We start from the raw sequence: 20,090 nt of genomic DNA, 5'->3' as shown, positions 1-20,090 counted from the left end.
ATTGTCTTTTGCTTCTGCTTTTTCACTTGACAACAATGCATTTTTGTTCTTTTTATTCTTACAAATTTCTCCTATACTAGATGAATGTTGCATGATTTACTAATGCAGCAATTAAGTATTTAATAAACAGCTGAAGTATGCATACAGTATAGTATGGTATGAAATTAATCTCTCTGGTAGGCAAGTGTATTATGAGGCTGTAAGTAAAATAGTAAAAGTATAATTATTTGGAACTAGAGAAGAAAATGAATTAGGGGGATAACATGAAATATCTTCAGAGTTGTGGGTTTTTGGTTTGTTTGCCCCTCAAGTTTCCAAACTTTCGACTTAGGTTCACTGGTAGCATCTTTGGAAGATTAATAGTCTAATACCTACAAAAAATAGTAAGCTTACAGTTTTGACAAGCAAATACTCCTGCAAATGTGAGGATACAAGATCCAAAAGAGTGATGGTAATTGCATTCTCTGAATAAAATTTAGGCAGTAAGAGGTCAAAGTGAGCAGACATCTCACAATTGGCAAGTTAGATTTGTTGATTAGTTGACAACTTGTGCATCTTGCAAATTCTTTCCACTGTTCGGTATGTCAATTTACATAGTCTCTGTAATTTAAATTACATTTAATAAAATAACACTAAATTAAATTACATTTAATAATTGTAATGACAATTAGATATATACATATTTTTTTTAACCTAACTAACTGACTTAAACGGCATCCCCTTTACCTACATGTGGGCCTTTCAAGTAATGATTTCCAGGTGCTTTGCTTGTAAGATCAAGAAGTAACTGAAGAAGTATATTGTTTTTCTGATAATGACTTTTTTTTACTGTCGTCTGTTATGTTTTTAGTTTTTTTGTCTCTTGTGATTACTTTCCCCAAATACCTACTGTCTACAAAGTGCATTGGTATAAAGGATTAAAATCCTTTTCAGATGTGTTGATTTTAACACTCTGATTTAGAGTGAGGGAATAAAAATATATTCAGACTCATTTGTCTTTTTTTGTTTAGTTTTCACTACACATTGTATCCTCGGTTTGATTTTTGTGTATTCAAGACAAGTGAGGTTATGGAGAGTTTGACAGCAAGGTAAAGTTCAAGTTGTGACAGTGAAGCTGTTAGTTGTGGTTTGTAGCTAATAAATTAGAGGGACAACTGTGTTTAGAATAAGGAGGCAGAGAGGGTTGTGGAAAAAGTTACTTGCTTACACGTTCAGCTTTCTCAGTGCTAACATCCAAGTTCTTGACCAGAAGACTATCAGGTGTAATGATCCCATTGTGAATCAAATGTTGGAGGAAGGAGGGGATCTGCTTTGGGGCCTGCACGTAACTGTACACTAATGTATCGGGCTCACATTTGCTTTCACATTATTTCTAGATTACTAACACTGCATGTTTAAATCTTATTACTGTGTGTTAAGCTATAAAGTTAGTGTAAGTACTGTCTTCATACTCTGTAGGTTTTGGAGGGTGCTGAAGGACAGTATTCTGGAATGCAGATTGGACAGCTGCAGGATGAGGAAGATGAAGCTGCAAATATTCTACAGGATGATTCATCAGAGTCTTTCAGGACTTCTTCTATTGGTATGTTGATGAATAAAAGGAAAAAAACAAAAACAAACACCTTTAGGGTAGATGTTACAGGTGAATCTGCTGTTTTTAGAGGCTGAAGACTCACTGAACTGAGTGTGAGAATTGAACAGCCAGATCAAAATGAACTTTAAATGCTTCTAGTGAATAACTTGTTTTGATCATTGCTAATTTATTTTTCGTGTTTTATAATTAAGCTCAATCCAAGTGCTTTTAATTTGCATCTAAAATTTAATGAATTGCCTTTTTTCTAAAGCTCTTCAGCAGCCTCACCTGTTGAAAACCATCAGCCATAGTAGGCAGCCTTCTGATAGCAGCGTTGACAGATTTCCATCAAAAGAAGATGCAGTGGAACCTATTGATCATGAAAATAAGGTGAGAAAGTAGTCTTGTTTAAAATATAAAGCAACTAAGTTTAAAAAAAGAAGTTTGTGATTGTGTAAATCAGTGATGAGCATGGGTAGCTTGTATATGTAGGGTACTTCATTATAAGTCAAAGTAAAAAACATTATATAATAAATCTGAGTCGTAGTATTTAATGTAAGATGAACACACAAGTGTTAATCTTGAATGCAACCATGAGCAAAACTATAACAGATCTCATACTTAAGCTCCTGAGAATAGAAATCTCTTTTGTCTGTGCACTAACAGTATACACCAATTACCTGAAATATTTTTATTGCTAGCTGCATACATAACTGATCTCAGAAGTTACCTATTCCTTACTGTAGCCTCTTTTTCAGCAGAGATGCTCATGCAGTTCTAACTGGTGATTATTTCCTCTTTTGTTTTTTGACTTTAGTGTTGGGTCTTGTTCTGAGCTGGGACTAAAGGAGCTAGGTTTGTGACAGGCAGAGCTTAGATTAACTTGGGCTACTGTATAAGTGTAAAACTGCAGAAAGTTGTCGGTGTTCTTTGGAAACAACTTAAGGATGGATTGCTTCTCATACAGAGTTTCCAAAGATCATTGTATGGTATCAAAAAGTAGCTTATCAATGCAAGTCTTGAATAATTTCTATAATTAAAATTAAACTATATTAAACTCTGATCCTTGAGACAAGCTTGTTGAAGCATTAAGTTTAAAGAGCTTTTTTTGGAATATGTATTAAATGTATTTCATAGTATAACCTCTGACATTTTGGGAGTGTGCTGTACTTCTAAATCATGTTGTGCTTTAATTTTTGATTTAAATAAAACATTATTTTTATCTCCATAAATCTTGTGATTTGCCTTCAACAGCCCTCCAGGGTAAAAGGAGACATAGGTCACTACACAGATGGAAATTCTGCGCCTTTAGTACATTGTGTTAGACTTCTGTCAGCCTCTTTTCTACTTACTGGGGAGAAAGGAGGTAAGTTTCTCTTCAGACTCATAATAGTTCTGATTTAGATGCTCATGCTAGACTTCAGAGAAACCTAGAGATACTTAAACTTACGCAATTTTTATAGTGAGTCCCATTTTGAATTATTTGATGTACAAAGTGTTGCTGTAATTTGCTTGTCTAATGCTTAATTGTATCTACCATTTGTAAACTCCTGAGAGATAAACCTAAGGCGCTATTGCATCTTTGCACCTTTTTGTGGGGCCATCAGTTTATAGGTTGTGTGGACCTAGCAAAACAACCTAATAATGAGTATGTGATTTCAGTTGATAGTTAGGTGCTCAGTTTTTTGTCTCAAAAACTATGAATATCTAAAAGCTAAAGAAATAATTTTCTCAGTCACAGTCCATCCTACAGAAACTCCTAAAAACAAGTTTAAAAGACCATAGTTCTAATATTTTTACAGTAGTTTGTTTATATCGCTTAATTTGTGATACATAAATCAAGATAGGTAGTATTTTTTTTTTTTTTTTTTTTTAGCTTTACCTGCTAGCTGTGTTTTCATTCAGAGATGTTTGTTTGTTTTAAATATACTCCAAGATGGTAGTGAGATTGTCCCTATTTATGCTTGGGAAATATACCTCCAGGAATTAAGTGATTTCGGTATAAGAAAGCAGAGAGTTGAGCTAAGGTTTTCAAAGATGTAGCTGGAACTCCAATTTCAACTTTTTTCTTGCTTCTAACATCTAGATGCCTTTGTGTATGCTAGTGTGGCCTTTTATATATATATATATATATATATATATATATATATATATATATAAAAATAAAACACACACACACACACACACACACACGTAAAATGTATATATGATACATATATATATATAAGACAGTAAAAGGTAAAAACATCTTTGATTATAAGCAATTGCTAGAAGAGGCTTGTGTGGGTCAAAAGAGGAATCATTTACCTTTCTTGAAAATGTCCGTACAAGCTTTTTCTGAAAAGCCTGTATGATACATACATTTGTTTTAGTTTTTTTCTCTGGGAAGTCTGTCACAGGTACATGTGTGTATGTCATTATGACTGAAGTGAGCATTTCAGTCTGTTTGTTCTTTTTCTAACCTATTGCTTATTAATTGCTCTGCTAATGTACTATTCCTGGAAAGGCAACATAGCAGCTGCGTTCTCAGCAGTGAAGGAAGTGAGCCTGGAAGTGGGGGATTATTGTCATTATTTATTATACTGTCTTCTTCCTCCTACCAATAAATAAATAATTGCTTGCTACCACTAATAAGATGGAAGTACTTGCTCTGGCCTCAATATCTTTTTCTATTTTATTCAGACTATAAGCTATTTATATTATAAAGAGTTATTAGTTAATTTAGAAAACAATTTAGGAAGCTTTTCAACATTTTATTTTTCTTTTACTAGCTTTAGTTCCAGATAGAGATGTGAGAGTCAGTGTAAAAGCCTTGGCAGTAAGTTGTGTTGGAGCAGCTGTTGCCCTTCATCCTGAGTCTTTCTTCAGCAAACTGTATAAAATACCCCTGGAAGCAATGGGAGAAGATTATGGTATGTTGTAGTTCACATCTTTTTTAATAGTATGTTTGGGTTTTCAAATAAGTGAGGCAGCATCTGTACTGAAAACTCTTTAAATCCAAATGTTGCATCAGTTTGTATTAATTCAGACGAGTAAAAGTTATTTTAGCACAACTGCTACATAAAAGTTGTTTATTTCTCACATGGCTGCTTCCAATTTATTTCATTCTAATTTCTAGATGATTTCTATGTCATTGGATTAGTTTTTATGAATAATAAAATGTAATCTTAAAAATTATACAGTATTGTCAATGCAGACTTGGAGAATTTAACTGTTTTGATGCTGATAGTGGTAAAACTGGGGTGTTGACCATAACATTTTCTTGGATTCCCCAGAGAATTTTGGTTTTGATTGCAACACAACATCAGATTTAGATTAGATATTAGGAGGAATTTTTTACTCAGAGGGTGGTGAAGCACTGGCAGAGGCTGTACGGAAAAATTGTGGATGCCCCATCTTTGGAGGTGTTTGATGCCAGGCTGGACAGGTGGGCCCTGAGTGATCTGATCTAGTGGGTATCAACCCTGTCCATAGTAGGAAATTGGGACTGGATGGGCTTTAAGGTCCCACCTAAGCCAATCTATGATTCTCTGATATGATTCACCAGTGGTTTTAGATATAGTAGTTGGTATGAGCGGTGTGATTAATATGTTTAGTACGTTGAATAGATCTGTGTAAGTTAGACCAAAGAAAGGCTTACTGAGGAAATATGCTGGTGTTGATCCATATGATCAGTACCTCCACTGAAACATTTTTAGTGATCAGTTGAATCTAAGACAAGTATCTTTAAAATAAAGTAGTTGTAACTTGTTTTCCTAGAGGAGCAGTATGTATCAGATATTCTGAACTACATTGACCATGGAGATCCCCAGATTAGAGGAGCTACTGCTATTCTCTGTGGAACAATTATCAATTCTATTCTACTTAAATCACGCTTTGATGTGGAAAAATGGCTAGTAAATGTCAGAAGCTCAACAGGTAACCTTTTTTTTTTTAAATGTATCTCTTCTTTTCTGTAGCCAAAACATTCTTTTGTTTCATTATTCTGAATTCTTTTTTGTTAGGAAATCTCTTTTCCTTGGTAGACTGCATACCTCTGTTACAGAAAACACTGAAAGATGAGTCCTCTGTTACATGCAAGCTGGCTTGTACAGCTGTGAGGGTAAGCAGAAGTAATTATCTATTTGCACTACCATGCAGATTACAGGGACATTATTCACTGTGTAGGATCCACTATTCTCAGGTATGTGAACGTGGAGCTGAGAAGACTTCTTCCTCAGTAAGTTGGTTCTAGAAAACATGAATTTCAGGCATAAAAACGGAAGAACAAACAACTAGAAAATAATAATTTACCAACATCATGTAGTAGTATGATATAAAGACGATATCTTGGGTAATGAAAAATGCACAGGTATGAACTGTAAGGTGAAGTTAGTCAGCAAAAGGGCGAGTGCATTAAGTATAAAGGTTACCTAGGCTTGGCAGGGAAGTACGAATTTCTGTCATCTGGATTAAAGTAATGACAAGGAAAATAATCATTGTTTTTTAATATAATTAAAAAAGAAAAATGAAACTGAGACAGATCTTAGACAAATAATTGCTGTAAAATGGGTGAAAGATCCTTCAGGCAATTGTTAGAATAGAAATGATAGCTGAATTTATGAGTTCAGGATACAGTGTGAAAACTTTATTTCTGTAATAAAATCTGTGAAAATTGTCCTGTTAAAAACAGAGTGATATTTTCTTGAGGAATTTTCTAAAAATACTCCAAAAAATAGGAGAGTGAAGACAAAATGGAGACCAAGGGAAATTAATACACCAGTGAAAGGCACAGTGTGTCTGTATTACGGCTTAGGCGTCAGTGAGACAGTGTGGCTTTCAGTATGATGTAGATATTTGGTGGATGAAATGATGATTTCATGAAATAAGAGGGATCTGTGGCACATCTGAGGGATTTTCCATCTACTGGAATAATGCTATCCCTTTAGCCAACTGTTTCATGCTCTCACTATTTATGTGTAGTGGTTTGATTTGTGATTTAGTTTGATTTTAGAAGATTTTGGTAGATACTGCTGAGTTCAGACAACTTACACTAGTCAGTTATGACTTTTTACTCGCAGTACATAGTGCAGTCTGACTACATACCATTTAGCAGATATATTGAGAAGCATTTTGAGTTGCTAATCCTCAAATGAGAAAGTATGCTTTTGTGTAGTAAAACGAGACTCAGACTTCTTAAAGTTGTGTAACTTTTGGAAAAAGTCACACGTTGTTCATATTGTTGAGCAGTCATTAAAATGAAGAGGCAGGACTTCTTCAAAATCTAGATATCTGTCTAGATATATCCCAGGGAAACTATCTGAGATTGTTTGTGAACAGATAATAGTAAGTGTTCTTAAGCTCCCTTGTTATTTGGGTGGATGTCCTCTGAAGCTTGGTTTCCTCTCTGGAGTTTAAATTCAGCAGCAGGTTTTAGAAGCTTTCATGGGGTTAGCCTGCCAAAGTAGCTACCACTGGTGCTTTTTCTGCTAGCTCTTAAGCAATAACTTCAACATGTTAAATAAAACAGATGTTGGTAGTCAAGCATAATTGAATTTAGAAAAACTTTTCTGTAGTATAACTGAAAGTTGTTTTTTCTTTTTAGCATTGCATCATGAGCTTGTGTAGTAGCAGTTATAGTGAACTAGGCTTACAATTAATTGTTGACCTCCTTACGCTGAAGAATAGCTCATACTGGCTAGTGAGGACAGAACTTCTGGAAACACTTGCAGAGGTGGATTTTCGGTAAGTGTTTATATTTTCCACGTGCATTGTAACAGCAAAGATGCTGTACATAGGATGCTGGAACAGTAGTAGAGAGCTTTTCCTTCTGAAAAATTTGAGTTCCATAAAACTAGTTCAGACCAATCATTTTTGTAACAAATATCTGAATTCCTTTGTCAAGTTACTGGGACTAATAATACTGTATGGGAGATTTTAATCTATTTGTCTGAAGGTATCTTTAAACAGTGATGTTCGGAATGTGTTAACCATCTTTTCAAAACTGCCTGATACAATTTTAAAGGGTAAATGAAGGTTTTTAATAAGGAAATGTAATTCTTCTGTTGCACTAGCCAGGGAGTAGTTCAGCAAGTAACCTGCCTTTTCTAAAGCCAACCAATCGTGTGTTTACTTATCGGGTTTTTTCTGCAACTGTGTTTTCAAAAATAAGCATATAAATAAAATGCCCATAGCACTGAAGATAGATTAATAGCCTATAATGTTAGCTAATATATCTTAAATTGTTTTTTATCATAGGCTAGTCAGCTTTTTGGAAGGAAAAACTGACAGCTTGCACAAAGGTGTTCATCATTATACTGGTGTAAGTAAATTAATCAATCAGTATATTTTGTTTCTGGATTAAAATACCAGTGGAATTTTGGTATTTCATGTTTAAATTTGATCAGCACTGATAGGTAAATGTTTTGTATGTGTTAGACTCGTGTTCTGACACTACAATTGGAAAGATGCTGTAATACTGAGATACCAGTATCTTCGTGTTCTCTGATCTGTTTGTGGTTTTGCTTGTTTTTAAAAACTTTCTGCATTTCTGTATTTAAGTAGTATTTTTTGCAATTTAGTGTAAAGATTATTTCATGGACTTGCATAACAAAAGAAATCTCACTTATTACTCTTATAACGTTCTGGTCAAATGATGAAAGTGTTCCATTTACTTCACTGTACTAATTTATTCTATAGCTACTAAAACTTCAGGAGAGAGTGCTCAATGATGTTGTAATCTGTTTGCTTGGAGATGAAGATCCAAGAGTACGACATGTTGCTGCAGCTTCATTAATGAGGTATTTATTTCAGAAAACAGTTTATGAACATTTTCATTGTGGACATAAGAAGTAAAATAACCTCATAGTGTTGTTATGTTTTTATTTAAGTAAAGCAGAAGAGACAAATGCAGCTTTGTTGTATCTGGAGCATGCATCATTCTAAATTATCAGACGAGTTTGTTTTGCCTTTATTAGCATTACAGTTACATTTAACAATAATCGTGTTTTGGGAGTCACTTTCAGTTTAATTTTCTGCTTAAAACTTTGTATGGAGGAGTGATTTGTTTAGTATCCTCACAGTAGCTGATGAACCTAAAGTGAAACAGTTCTTCTAGGTCATCCTAACTTGCAAACATGGTTTCTATGTAGCATATTCTAAAATTTTCATGCTCTTTGTTAAAAACTTGTTAAAAAGTGGCTGCAGTCTGTATGTTACTACAGCTGCATTTACTGTCCAGAGCCACCAAACAGTAACAATTAGTTGGTAGTTAGTTTATTTCAATTCAAGAATGCTGACAGAGAAATACTTTAGAGGAGTGGTTGTTATAATCTGTGTAGGTAGAGATCCTATCGAAAAGACATACATATTTTTAAGCTACCATGTATGTAGAACATTTATTTTCTTTCTTTAATCGCAGTAGAGACCAGTTGTGTAAAGATGAATTCAGTGTAACAGTCCAATGTGAGTTTTAGTAACTATTTTAATTTACAGTTTGATTAGGATGTGCAGCTTTCTGAATTGTGTTTTACATAATTTCTAAATATTTTTGTTTTGGGCAATTTTTTCAAGGCTTGTTCCAAAGCTGTTTTATAACTGTGATCAAGGACAAGCTGATCCAGTTGTGGCAGTAGCAAGGGACCAAAGCAACGTCTATCTGAAACTACTAATGCATGAAACACAGCCTCCATCTCACTTTGCAGTGAGCACTATCACTAGGTATGTTGTGTGGCTTGTCTCGCTTTAAAATGTGGATACATTGCAATTCATAATGCCTAAAATCATATTTAAATCTTGCATATGCATTCTTGATCAAAATTGTAAGAGCATCTATGGTAGTTTTAGGCTCCATGGAAACAGGCTGAGGTTTAAGGGATAAACTGGTGTGTGAGTTTCTAGTGATATGTTTGTGCATTAACTGTAGTGAGTCATTATTCTGTGATGAGCTTCCTTCTCTTCATCCCAAGGTCACTCTATTTTGTCCATTAAATTGCATAAGTGCACTGTTGCCAGCTAATTGTGTTCTTCAGATATGTTAATCAGGGCTTATAGCTCTAAACATCAAGTGACTGTCTTGCAAAAGTCTGTACTACCTGTATAAATCCTAATTTTCATAGTGGAGTCCTGTTGCTGTGTTTTTGCTGCCAACTATACACTCCTAGACTTTAATACTTGCCCCTCAGTCTTAAAGACAGCCTGAGCTGTATGGACATGAAACCTCTTTGCTTCTATCAGTTGTATAAGTTTTTAACTGTGTACCTTTTCAATATATGATCTTGATCATGTAACTCAGAGTTTATATGTTGTATTTTTGAAACAGCGGAGCTTTGTGAGGTGCACATTCTCTACAGCAGTGTGTGAGCATGCAGAAATGGTAGATGAGTCTGAGGAAAAGCAGAGATTTATGCTGAACTAGTGACAATTTCTGGAAAGCCTAGTTAAATGCTGAGTTGATCTCGTTTATGTTTGCTAACAAAGAAATTTGGTTAATAAACTAAATATGAAAATAGAATTAGCTGGTATTTAGAATGTTCTCATACTTGGTATTTCTTAATGCATTTGAACAAGCTTAGAAACTCTGTAATAGTAACTTAGCCCATGACCATTTTTTATTAAGGTATGTTTGAGTGTTAAGTATGTGTTTTAGTACTATAAATATTTTTATTTCAGAACATACAGAGGTTACAATATGCTGCAAAGTCCAACAGATGTCACTATGGAAAACAATCTTTCAAGGGTTGTTGCTGCAATTTCCCATGCATTGACAATATCCACTACAAGATCACTTACAGTGAGTTTTCTGAGTTGCTGTAATGGTTGACTTTTTTCTTATTTTTTATTTTTTAAAAATTCCAGTGTATGTATCTGCAGCTTTGGTATTGTGACAATAACAATATATTTAATTCTCACTTTTAAGGTATTTTGTTGTTGTTGCTGACACTTCCAGTGATTCATGCTTGGTTTTGACTTTTCAGTTTGGCTGCTGTGAAGCTTTGTGTCTTCTCTCCACAACCTTTCCAGTCTGCACCTGGACTGTGGGATGGCACTGTGGGTATGTTCTTCATCCAGTATTCGTGCTTCTAAATTAATGCATTTGAAAACATAGTACTCTCACTTCAGTATCAAATGTTCCAGTTCAGATACTTACTGTTAAGCTCATCTTACGAGCTGCTCTTCTGTATGAAGTTGTTCACTGTTGTCTCTATCAGTGAGCTGTGCCACATGAGCTGTAAAACTAGCTACTGAAAATGTGCACATATGTACTTTCTTCATCACTGTTAATGATTTTGTTAAAATTTTGGAGAGCTGTTACTAAGTGTTAGGAGTTCTATTGCCTCCAATCAACCTGGTGCCCCATTTGTGGAGTTATGCATTTAGTTGTCTCATTTTATAAGAATGGTCAGGTCATGCCCTATCCCAACTGAGACCAGGACAAGTATATTTACAAGTATTTCTTTAGTAGGTCATAGTACTATCATATTTAGGTTAGTATGCATACTTGCTAAAAATGTTTTGCATTTCTTTGTATGACTCTCAGGAGGCATTTCTACTGTTATTTAATTCTTATGTATCCTGAAGCTTTATTACAATTTTTTTTTTTCTTTTTAAATAATACTCCTTTTGCTTGTTCTCAAGTCTTTCTTTCCAATTCCCATTCTGGGTATAAGTGTGTCATGTTTGATGTGCTCTACAAGTTGTCTTTTGTCTTAGATGACTAGACTGCGGGTCTAGTTTTATAAGTTGTTATAACAAGTGAAATGCATTAGTATATGATTAGTATTTAGCCATGAAACAAAATTAATGCACAGTGCTTTTAGGAGCTGGGTTGGTTATTTAATAGTGTATGTCTTATGGGTCTTGTTAATGTTTATCAGCCAAACTGCTTAGAACCAATTTTAGCATTCTATCTTTTATCCTTTCAACTTTTAACCTAGTTTGCTTTGTTTTTTATGTTCCTTCCTTATTTTTGCAGACTTGCAATGACGTTTTCTGTTCTACATAGCTTAAAAAAACCTATATTTAAGATGCACCAAGCATTCATAGATGATGCAATGACATAACCTCTACTCTTTGCTCTGATCCTTTCTTTACAAGTTTTGAACCTATGTTCATATTAATTTGGATTTTATTTTTGTTGCGTGGTGTGAGCATTTATCATACTGGAAAGTAAGATTGCAAATTTGAACCTCTTAATGTGAGACACGACAGTTTTTACAGAAATTCTTTTCTGTCTTTTGAAGTCTTGAAATTCTTATGGTTTATCAGTCATTGGAACTGCTGCATTCCTATGTAAAATTCATTTGCATAGCATACAATTCATAGCATTGTACGACTTATGGTTTCTAATCTGTATGTAAAGTAAACAACATCTGCATATTAAAAGATATGATATTAAATATATTATGATATTAAATGTTATTTTAAAATGAACTACACTATAATTCCTAGCGTAGTTTTGTAAGAAAACAAAACAAAAATATGCTTATTGTAAATTTTATTTTCTGAAATTATTCTAATTGTGTTAAACCTGAAACACTAGGTTTTTGACTTTTGACTTTTGAATTTAAAAAGAAATAATCTTAAAAGAAACCCTTTATTCAGAGATGACATAAGGTCTTTTCCTGAAATAAAGTTGGTAGTCTTGTATGGGTCTAAATGTATGTTTTGCTGGATCCTGCACTTTGGCCACAACCCCATGCAGTGCTGCAGGCCTGGGACAAAGTGGCTGGAAAGCTGCACAGAGGAAAAGGATCTGAGGATGCTCGTTGACACTTGGCTGAACATGAGCCTTCAGTTCCCATGTGGCTAAGAAGGCTAACAGCAGTGTAGCCAGCAGGATGGGGGAAGTGATTGTCCCTCTGTGCTCTGCATGGGGAAGGCCACACCTTGAGTATTGTGTTTGGTTTTGGGCCCCTCACTACACAAAAAAGACATTGAGGCCCCAGAGTGTGTCCAAAGAGGGTCAGTGAAGGTGGTAACAGGTTTGGAGCATGTCTTATGAGGAGCAGCTAAGGGAACTGGGATTGTTTTGCTTGGAGAAAAAGAGGCTCGGGCATGAAGTTATCACACTCCATTAGTGCCTGAAAAGGAGATTGTAATGAGGTGGGAGTCGGTCTTTTCTCCTGGGTAAAAGTGGTAGGACAAGAGGAAATGATTTTAGGTTGTTCCAGGGGAGGTTCAGGTTGGATATAAGGAGAAATTTCTTCTCAGAAAGAGTAGTGAAGCATTGGAACAGGCTGCCCAGGGAGGTAGAGGAGTCACCAACCGTAGGGATGTTAAAGAAGTACGTTTGTGTGGCACTGAGTGACGTGGTTTAGTGGGCATGGTGGAGATGAGTTGATGGCTGGGTGATTCTATTATTACAATTGCCTAAATTCTTCCTACTTTGCTATGTAGCAAAAAAAAGTTTTATGCAATAGCTTACATCTCCTGTCCCTACTCTGCATATTTTCAGTCCTTTTACCTGGAGATAGTTCTAAACCATGGCATTTAGCAAGTAAATATTGAATTCGTCTGTTGTTCAGTAGATGTCACTAGCACCTTTGATACTTGCTATTTTTTAATAAATAAATAAAAAGCTCTTCAAGAATACAAAATATTTTCAGGTCTCTGCTGTAGATTTTTTTTTTTGAAACTCATGCTCAATTATTAAATGTTTTGTTCTTTAGTACTGATTTTTTTATTTTTTAAGATTAGTGGTTTAATTTAACTATTAGTGTTCTTGAGGCTTCTCAAAAAAGAAATCATGACATTCCAAAATTGTACCTCTAGTGTTTCCCAACCAAGTTCTTCAGATGACACTCAGAAGGGCTGCACTGTTGGAATGGCCGGCATGGTCCTCTCTCTTCTTTCATCAACATGGTTTCCTTTGGACCTTTCTGCTCATCAGGATGCTTTGATTTTGACTGGAAACTTGCTTGCAGGTAAGGGAAAAAAGAAATATCCCATCATTTTTACTATTAGCATCAGAACATGTTTATCTTACCCTCTTGGGCAAAATACTTGGAAGATTGGGCAGAAGAAATAGAGACAGAACTTCACACTCATGAGGTTTGAAACACTTCTGGGCAGTAGGCTTTTTTCTTCTGAACAGCTGAATTTCGTCCACATTTGCTAGCTAGAAGTGTGGATTGATTTCTGCATCGATGAAAACCAAAATGCTAAGTGGGATCTGGTCATCATCTCTTCCCATTCCTCTGTTCTAGAAGTTGAAAGTTCTACTTGTGTTTTGTAAGACCTGTTTTGCAGTGTAAGAGCTTTATGCATTTTTAGGTTTAGAGTAATTTTTAAAAAATGTTAAAGGATTCCCCAGGGTTCTCTTGACTATTTTGGTGTTGCTTTTAGCTTCATTAATAACAATCAGATAGCGTGCACTTAAAAAATTTACAGGCAATACCAGCCTTCAGTGGTTGCCAACGTTTTAAATGACAGACTTCGGACTTCAGAATATCTTAACAAATTGGAAGTGTCTTCTAAGAACAAAAGTATAATTCCCTAATAAGGACACTCAAAAATGTGTCTTGTATTGTTAAATGACTACATATGCATTCACATGTATTTATGAAAGCAACAACATAGCAAAGACAAAGAAAACATTTTTACTCCATTAATTACATAAGTGTAAGTACTTCAACTGCTTACTAAGCATTTTCAGGTGTTCTTGTAAGAACATTGAAGTTCTGTAAAAGTTTCCGGAGGTGAAACAGTCTCTGAAAGTGAATTCAAAGCATGTTAAGATTCATGTATGTGTAACTAACTCTTCTTTTAAAGCTGTGGAATGAACAAGTGACCTCATGAGATTTCTTCTGTTTTCTGTTGTGTGGAAGGGCAAGGTATGTTAGGTTAGTTAGATCTGACACGTGCATCTTGGGTTTTTCCTGTGCTCCTTTTGGAGGAGAGAGCTGTCAAGAGAAAAACTAATCCAGGGCTCACACAACTGACAAATGTTTTGCCATTTATTTGTTGGTTTATAAATGTTTCTTTCAGTTTTAGCAAACAAATTGAAACCAGTGTAGTTTTGATGCTTCTTTTGCTAAATGTACTGTTTAGTTGTACTATTATGTTGCTTTCTGATAGATTTATTATGAGACAGCATGAAAAAATCATGTAAGTGCTCCTGGAAACAGTCACTTCAGAATATCAGTCCTAGTAGACAAGAAGCTACTTTTAGTTAGCTGTAATTCTGCCTTTTCTTGTTTTCTTTTTTTGTTTGCTTGCTTTGATTTTTTTTTTTTTTTTTAATCATTAACATGGCTCTTGACCTTAATTCTCTTCTTCCTTGATAGAGGAAGTTTGATAACTTTTTATAAAGAGTAATTCTATTTGCTTAGATTTTACTACTCTCAGCTAAGGCAAGCCATTTAGATACTACCTCAAAGTTGTAAATTTGCCCTAATTTGCCTAGGGGAAAGTCCATTATGTTCATTGCAAGCTGGATATAAGGAGCTCTCTTTTTTTTAACCTGTTTAAAACTGTGCTCATACTGCTATTTTTGAAAACATAAGCTCTTTTTCTATTTGAATATCTATTCTTAAAGATGATAAGCATTCTTTATTGCAAAATTTATTTTCTTTAATTTATCTGATTCCTGTTACAGCAAGTGCTCCGAAGTGTTTAAAGAACCCTTGGAGCGCTGAAGAAGATTCAAACCAAGGAGCTGCAAAGCAGGAGGAACCATGGCCAGCTCTGGCAGATCGAACTCTCGTCACTTTGGTAGAACAGCTCTTTTCTCATCTGCTGAAGGTCATTAATATTTGTGCACATGTAATGGATGATGTTCCTCCTGGCCCAGCAGTAAAAGTATGTATTACAAACAAATAAAATTGCATGACTTAAATATTGTTGAGTTCAATACTGTTCGAGGGTAGGCATTTTAGAGCTGACACAAGCAACAATCTAATCGCCTTCGTCGTGTGTTGGTTTCACACTAGTAGGCAGCTGAACTCTACCACACTGCTCTCACTCCCCCTTGTAAAAAATGTAGGGGATGAAGAAAGACTTATTGGTGAATGATCCAAGCAATAACTCTCGTCTTCTGAACGTCCTGCAGAAAATATTCTCATTTCTGAAATAAGTCATGTGAGATTTTTTGATGTTTATTATTTTGAAGTATCTATGTTTTGAAATTGAATTAGTGACTGTAAGGTAATATTATTAGGATTAGTGATTTCTTAATGTTTTAGAAAAGTGTTGTTATTTTTTTTTTACATTCTTTTATCTGGGATCAAAATAATTTTTGGCCATTGAGTTCTGTTTCTGTCTGGTTGGCTAAAGTTGAGAAGAAATTAGAGAATATATTTAACTTCTTCCTTTTCACACAGGAAATCCATGTCCTAAACCTAAAAGTTGAGACATTTTGATTAAACTGACAGTCAAATAAAAGGTAGTTTAAACGAAGTGCGAATGTGTTTATGTTTTTATAGAAGTACAAAAGCTACTTTTGCATACATAATTAATAATGTTTTGTTTTTTTTTTTAATTCTAGACAGCGTTGCCTTCTCTCACAAACCCACCTTCTCTTAGTCCAATTCGGAGGAAGGGGAAAGAGAAGGAGCCTGTAGAGCAGGTTTCTGTGCCAATGAGCCCTAAAAAAGGTGGTGAAACTAGTCCAGGTAGGCATAGATACTTAAATGGAGACACTAGGTGGGAGGCTTAATAGGAGTATGGGAACAACATAGAGGGTAGAAATAATTGAGTAGCTTGCCTTAAATTGTAGATGGAAAGGTTGTCTGGTTTACTCTCAGAAGTTCAGATTCTTTTCAGTATTGTGTAGCAGGAAGAGCAACTGTGGTTGGAGTGCTTCTTTTTCTATGGAAAATGACTGTGCTGTTTAGGTACAAGCAACTTCTGAATCCTTTTTTTCTTTTTTTTGTTTTTGTTTTGGATTGCCAACTTTCTATTTATATAGTTTGGTTTCTGCAATTTTCAAATATGCATCCAGATCCAAAAATTCATGCTGTTAACTTGGACATTTTGTTTAAAAATCAGATATGTTAAATTATATTAAGTTGTGTGTAATGAGCACTCTAGATAAAGCATATCATGCTAATAAATAATATATTTTTAAGCTACTAGGCAAACTGATGCTAGTGCTCCTGCTACAACAAGTAAATCATCTTCAGTGGGAAGCTTTTATCATCTTCCATCATATCTGAAGTTATACGATGTCTTGAAAGCAACCCATGCTAACTATAAGGTACCGTATGATATTTGATTGATTCAGAGTATGCTTGATCAGTTACTTTATTTACCTTAAACATGGTTCTGGCTCTGCTGAGGCAGTAATCCCCAGCATTCTGTTACTAAATTTACAAAGCCAGGTAAAATTGTTTCAACTGACTTAAACTGGGAAGCAAGATTCACTGAGAAGCTCAAACTGTCCAAATCTTAAGTAGTATTGAGGGTCTAATTTGCTTGATTTTGTAAGCAGTAAATCCACCTTTTAAAACCAAAATAAAAACACTCTATCACTAAGGAAACAACCCCAAAACCTGTTACGCATTGTCACCAGGTTTCTTGTTTGTCTGTTGCCATTATTTATACTAAGTGATCCTTCACTGTTTTGCAGTGCCATATGGATTACAATGTCTCTCAACAGTTTATTCCAGGATGGGTAAATTGTTTTCCTCATTAGTGTAGATAATAGGTGGTGAATTCCTTGGAGGTGTAGTATTTTGATTTCTGCACTTCAGAAGGGTGGATTCTTAAACACCTACTACGTTTCTGAGAAATACCTTATCACTCCTCCATTATTTATCAGCATTGTAGGCCTTCCCAGATACTGCAACTACTGCAAGATAAAAGATGCCTTTCTTTCTTTAATCAGAATAAAGTTCTATCTTCAGCAATTCGTATGGGAGTTTAAGCTTCCAGTGATGCTGATTGAACTACAGTGAAATTTTAGGAGACTGTTTTGTGTCAATATGTTTCTTTCTGCAATTTCTGTCTCCTTCTCCTCTAACTGTTAAGAAAAAGATTTATTTTATTTTTGTTACCAGGTTACTTTAGATCTTCAGAACAGTAATGAAAAGTTTGGATGCTTCTTACGGTCTGCCTTAGATGTTCTGTCCCAAATCTTAGAACTTGCAACTCTTCAGGACATTGGAAAGGTACAAGATGTGTTTGGTTACTGTTTGTGTTTATTTGCAGTTAAGTTGTTCCCGTTTGTTGTTCTACCAGGAAGAAGCATGTGTCATGGATTTAAAAATTGTTGTAAAAGACAGTATTCCAAGGAGGTGTTGTATTACCAGAAGGCCGGGTAAAATACTAAAGCAAATTTACTGTGTTAAATTGATGCTCTTGAAAGCTGTAGTAGATTTATACTTCCTTTGTTTCATGTGGAGAATTTTTCTCTCTTTCTCTATTTTTTTTCTTCAACAAGATAGTTTCCCTTAAGTCATTCTTACTGCAGCAATACAGTGTACTTAAATACATCACATTAAATATGAGAAGGACAGGCCTTCTCCTCTCTTCTCTTGTGTTTGAAATTTTCATTATCTATGATGTTGGGCATTGTGCTATTTCAAGAGTAGCGAAGCAGATCTTGCATTGTCCAATTTTCACATTAATGCTTTTATATAATAAAGCAAAATACTATTAAGCTGTTTTTCTGCTTTTTTTTTTTGTAGTGTGTGGAAGAAATCCTGGGATATCTAAAATCATGTTTCAACAGAGAACCAACAATGGCAACAGTTTGTGTACAGCAGGTAAGGAGTAACTTTTTGGTTACTCTAAGGCTTAACCTGACATCCTGTGCATATCAGCTGGATTCTGATTATGGCCCCTCATACTTCTTAGGGAGGCAGTGTGGGGAAATTTTCATCATCTGTTCTGAAACTTTTTGCTATCTGAATAGCTCAGTTTCCTCTTGAACTGCTTCCAGTTTGAATATCTTACTAAATGCTTAGAAAATAAGTTTTGTTTCCTGTCTTCCCAAATGTGTTCTGTAGCCATTTAACTATATCAGAAGACCTGGAAAGCAAAGAACACTGTTAATGATAGATTTCTGCAAGTTTCCAGGTGAGCATCTAGGCTCAAGTTATCACAGTTTAATTTTGGTGGGAAGAGAGCTTCAGTAGACTGTTCTAAATTGTCCCATGGTTGTTTTTGCAAGTGAACTGTTTCCATATCTTTTTTGGGCTGAGATGTAGATTGTTCCATTAATTCTTCCAGCTTTTCTTTTGTTGTCTCATATTTGACTATGCGATCCACAGTTTACACTTTCAGTTTGTGATGATCTTCCCTCTGTAGTTCTTTGGGAGGGCGAGGAGTAAAGTTTTGTGTAGTACTAAAATGATAATATTTTTTTCCCCATTTTTTTTTCTCTAGTTACTGAAAACATTATTTGGGACAAATCTGGCTTCTCAGTATGATGGCTTGTCTTCAAACACCAGCAAAGCTCAAGGCAAAGCTCAACGCTTAGGTTCTTCCAATTTGAGACCTGGTCTCTATCATTACTGCTTCATGGCACCATATACACATTTTACACAGGCACTTGCTGATGCAAGTCTAAGGAATATGGTTCAGGCTGAGCAAGAACACGATGCTTCAGGGTAATTTTTTTCTCTTTCAACATAATGTTGGCTTGAAGTAGAATAATTTTTTAGTGTTTTACATAAACGTAAATATCATAAAGGAGTATTGTAAGTAATATGAAATTACAGTATAGCGTGTTATTTCTTGTAGATTTGAGTGTTGTATCTTTTCATGGCAGTCCTGGGTGGAATGCTATTGATTATCACTAGTGTGTTTCCCAAATCAAAGTTAAGGCATTAAAATGGGTATTGCTTAATTTTTTTCAAATCATAATAGTTTAAAATAGATTTGAGTACAACTATTTAGCCAATTTTCTACCTGTAGTGAACAGTCAATAGTCTTAAAGAAAAGGCTGGAAAATGACTAACAGACAACAGAAATACTATCTCTACTAGAAGTTTGTTGTCTTCATATCTGTGTGATTCTGATATAGCATACTGTAGGTTGTTTCTGTTCATCTTTTACGAAGATTCTTGAAGCAGTCAATTAATTAAAAGTAGCATCAGGTAAAAATGCTTCTAAGCACCACTTGTTTATACCTCTTTTTTTTTTAGTACATGTTTTTCTTGTTTTATCACAGGTGGTTTGATGTGCTGCAGAAAGTTTCTACACAGCTGAAAACTAATATTACCAGTGCAGCAAAGCACCGTGCTGATAAGGTACTCGTGTCTATGTACTTCCTTCTGAATGTGCTGTACAATAGTTTTAAAACACTTTCCCCCGTTTACTTTTTACTCTTAAAAAGTAATTCGGTTTTGAATGAGACTTTCAGATATTAGATTACTTCAAAATTTCTCTATTACAGAATGCTATTCACAATCACATTCGTTTATTTGAACCCCTTGTCATAAAAGCATTGAAACAATACACTACAACAACATCAGTACAGCTGCAGAGACAAGTTTTAGACTTGCTTGCTCAACTGGTTCAGCTACGAGTTAACTACTGTCTTCTGGATTCGGATCAGGTTGGTACCTTATTTCTGCAAATTTGTAAAACAAGG

At 34.9% G+C, this 20,090-nt stretch overlaps 1 protein-coding gene across 3 annotated transcripts in view; it reads left to right on the top strand.

Moving 5' to 3' along the window:
- Positions 1–20,090, top strand: part of HTT (huntingtin) — a 79,473-nt gene that overhangs the window by 19,443 nt on the left and 39,940 nt on the right. For all 3 annotated transcript variants that reach the window (XM_085223558.1, XM_085223559.1, XM_085223557.1), the window contains 21 exons: positions 1,459–1,582; positions 1,845–1,963; positions 2,828–2,939; positions 4,345–4,485; positions 5,333–5,491; positions 5,578–5,675; positions 7,158–7,297; positions 7,811–7,874; positions 8,252–8,352; positions 9,125–9,271; positions 10,223–10,343; positions 10,528–10,604; positions 13,325–13,476; positions 15,150–15,352; positions 16,038–16,164; positions 16,621–16,748; positions 17,551–17,661; positions 18,181–18,258; positions 18,881–19,104; positions 19,668–19,746; positions 19,893–20,054. In XM_085223558.1, the coding sequence (XP_085079684.1) occupies positions 1,459–1,582; positions 1,845–1,963; positions 2,828–2,939; positions 4,345–4,485; positions 5,333–5,491; positions 5,578–5,675; positions 7,158–7,297; positions 7,811–7,874; positions 8,252–8,352; positions 9,125–9,271; positions 10,223–10,343; positions 10,528–10,604; positions 13,325–13,476; positions 15,150–15,352; positions 16,038–16,164; positions 16,621–16,748; positions 17,551–17,661; positions 18,181–18,258; positions 18,881–19,104; positions 19,668–19,746; positions 19,893–20,054 (2,667 nt within the window). The remainder of the gene's footprint in view (positions 1–1,458; positions 1,583–1,844; positions 1,964–2,827; positions 2,940–4,344; positions 4,486–5,332; positions 5,492–5,577; positions 5,676–7,157; positions 7,298–7,810; positions 7,875–8,251; positions 8,353–9,124; positions 9,272–10,222; positions 10,344–10,527; positions 10,605–13,324; positions 13,477–15,149; positions 15,353–16,037; positions 16,165–16,620; positions 16,749–17,550; positions 17,662–18,180; positions 18,259–18,880; positions 19,105–19,667; positions 19,747–19,892; positions 20,055–20,090) is intronic.

Source organism: Meleagris gallopavo, chromosome 4, assembly GCF_905368555.1.
Source record: "Meleagris gallopavo chromosome 4, MGAL_WU_HG_1.1, whole genome shotgun sequence".
Classification (NCBI taxonomy): domain Eukaryota; kingdom Metazoa; phylum Chordata; class Aves; order Galliformes; family Phasianidae; genus Meleagris; species Meleagris gallopavo.
This window is presented reverse-complemented; position numbering and strand designations above follow the sequence as displayed.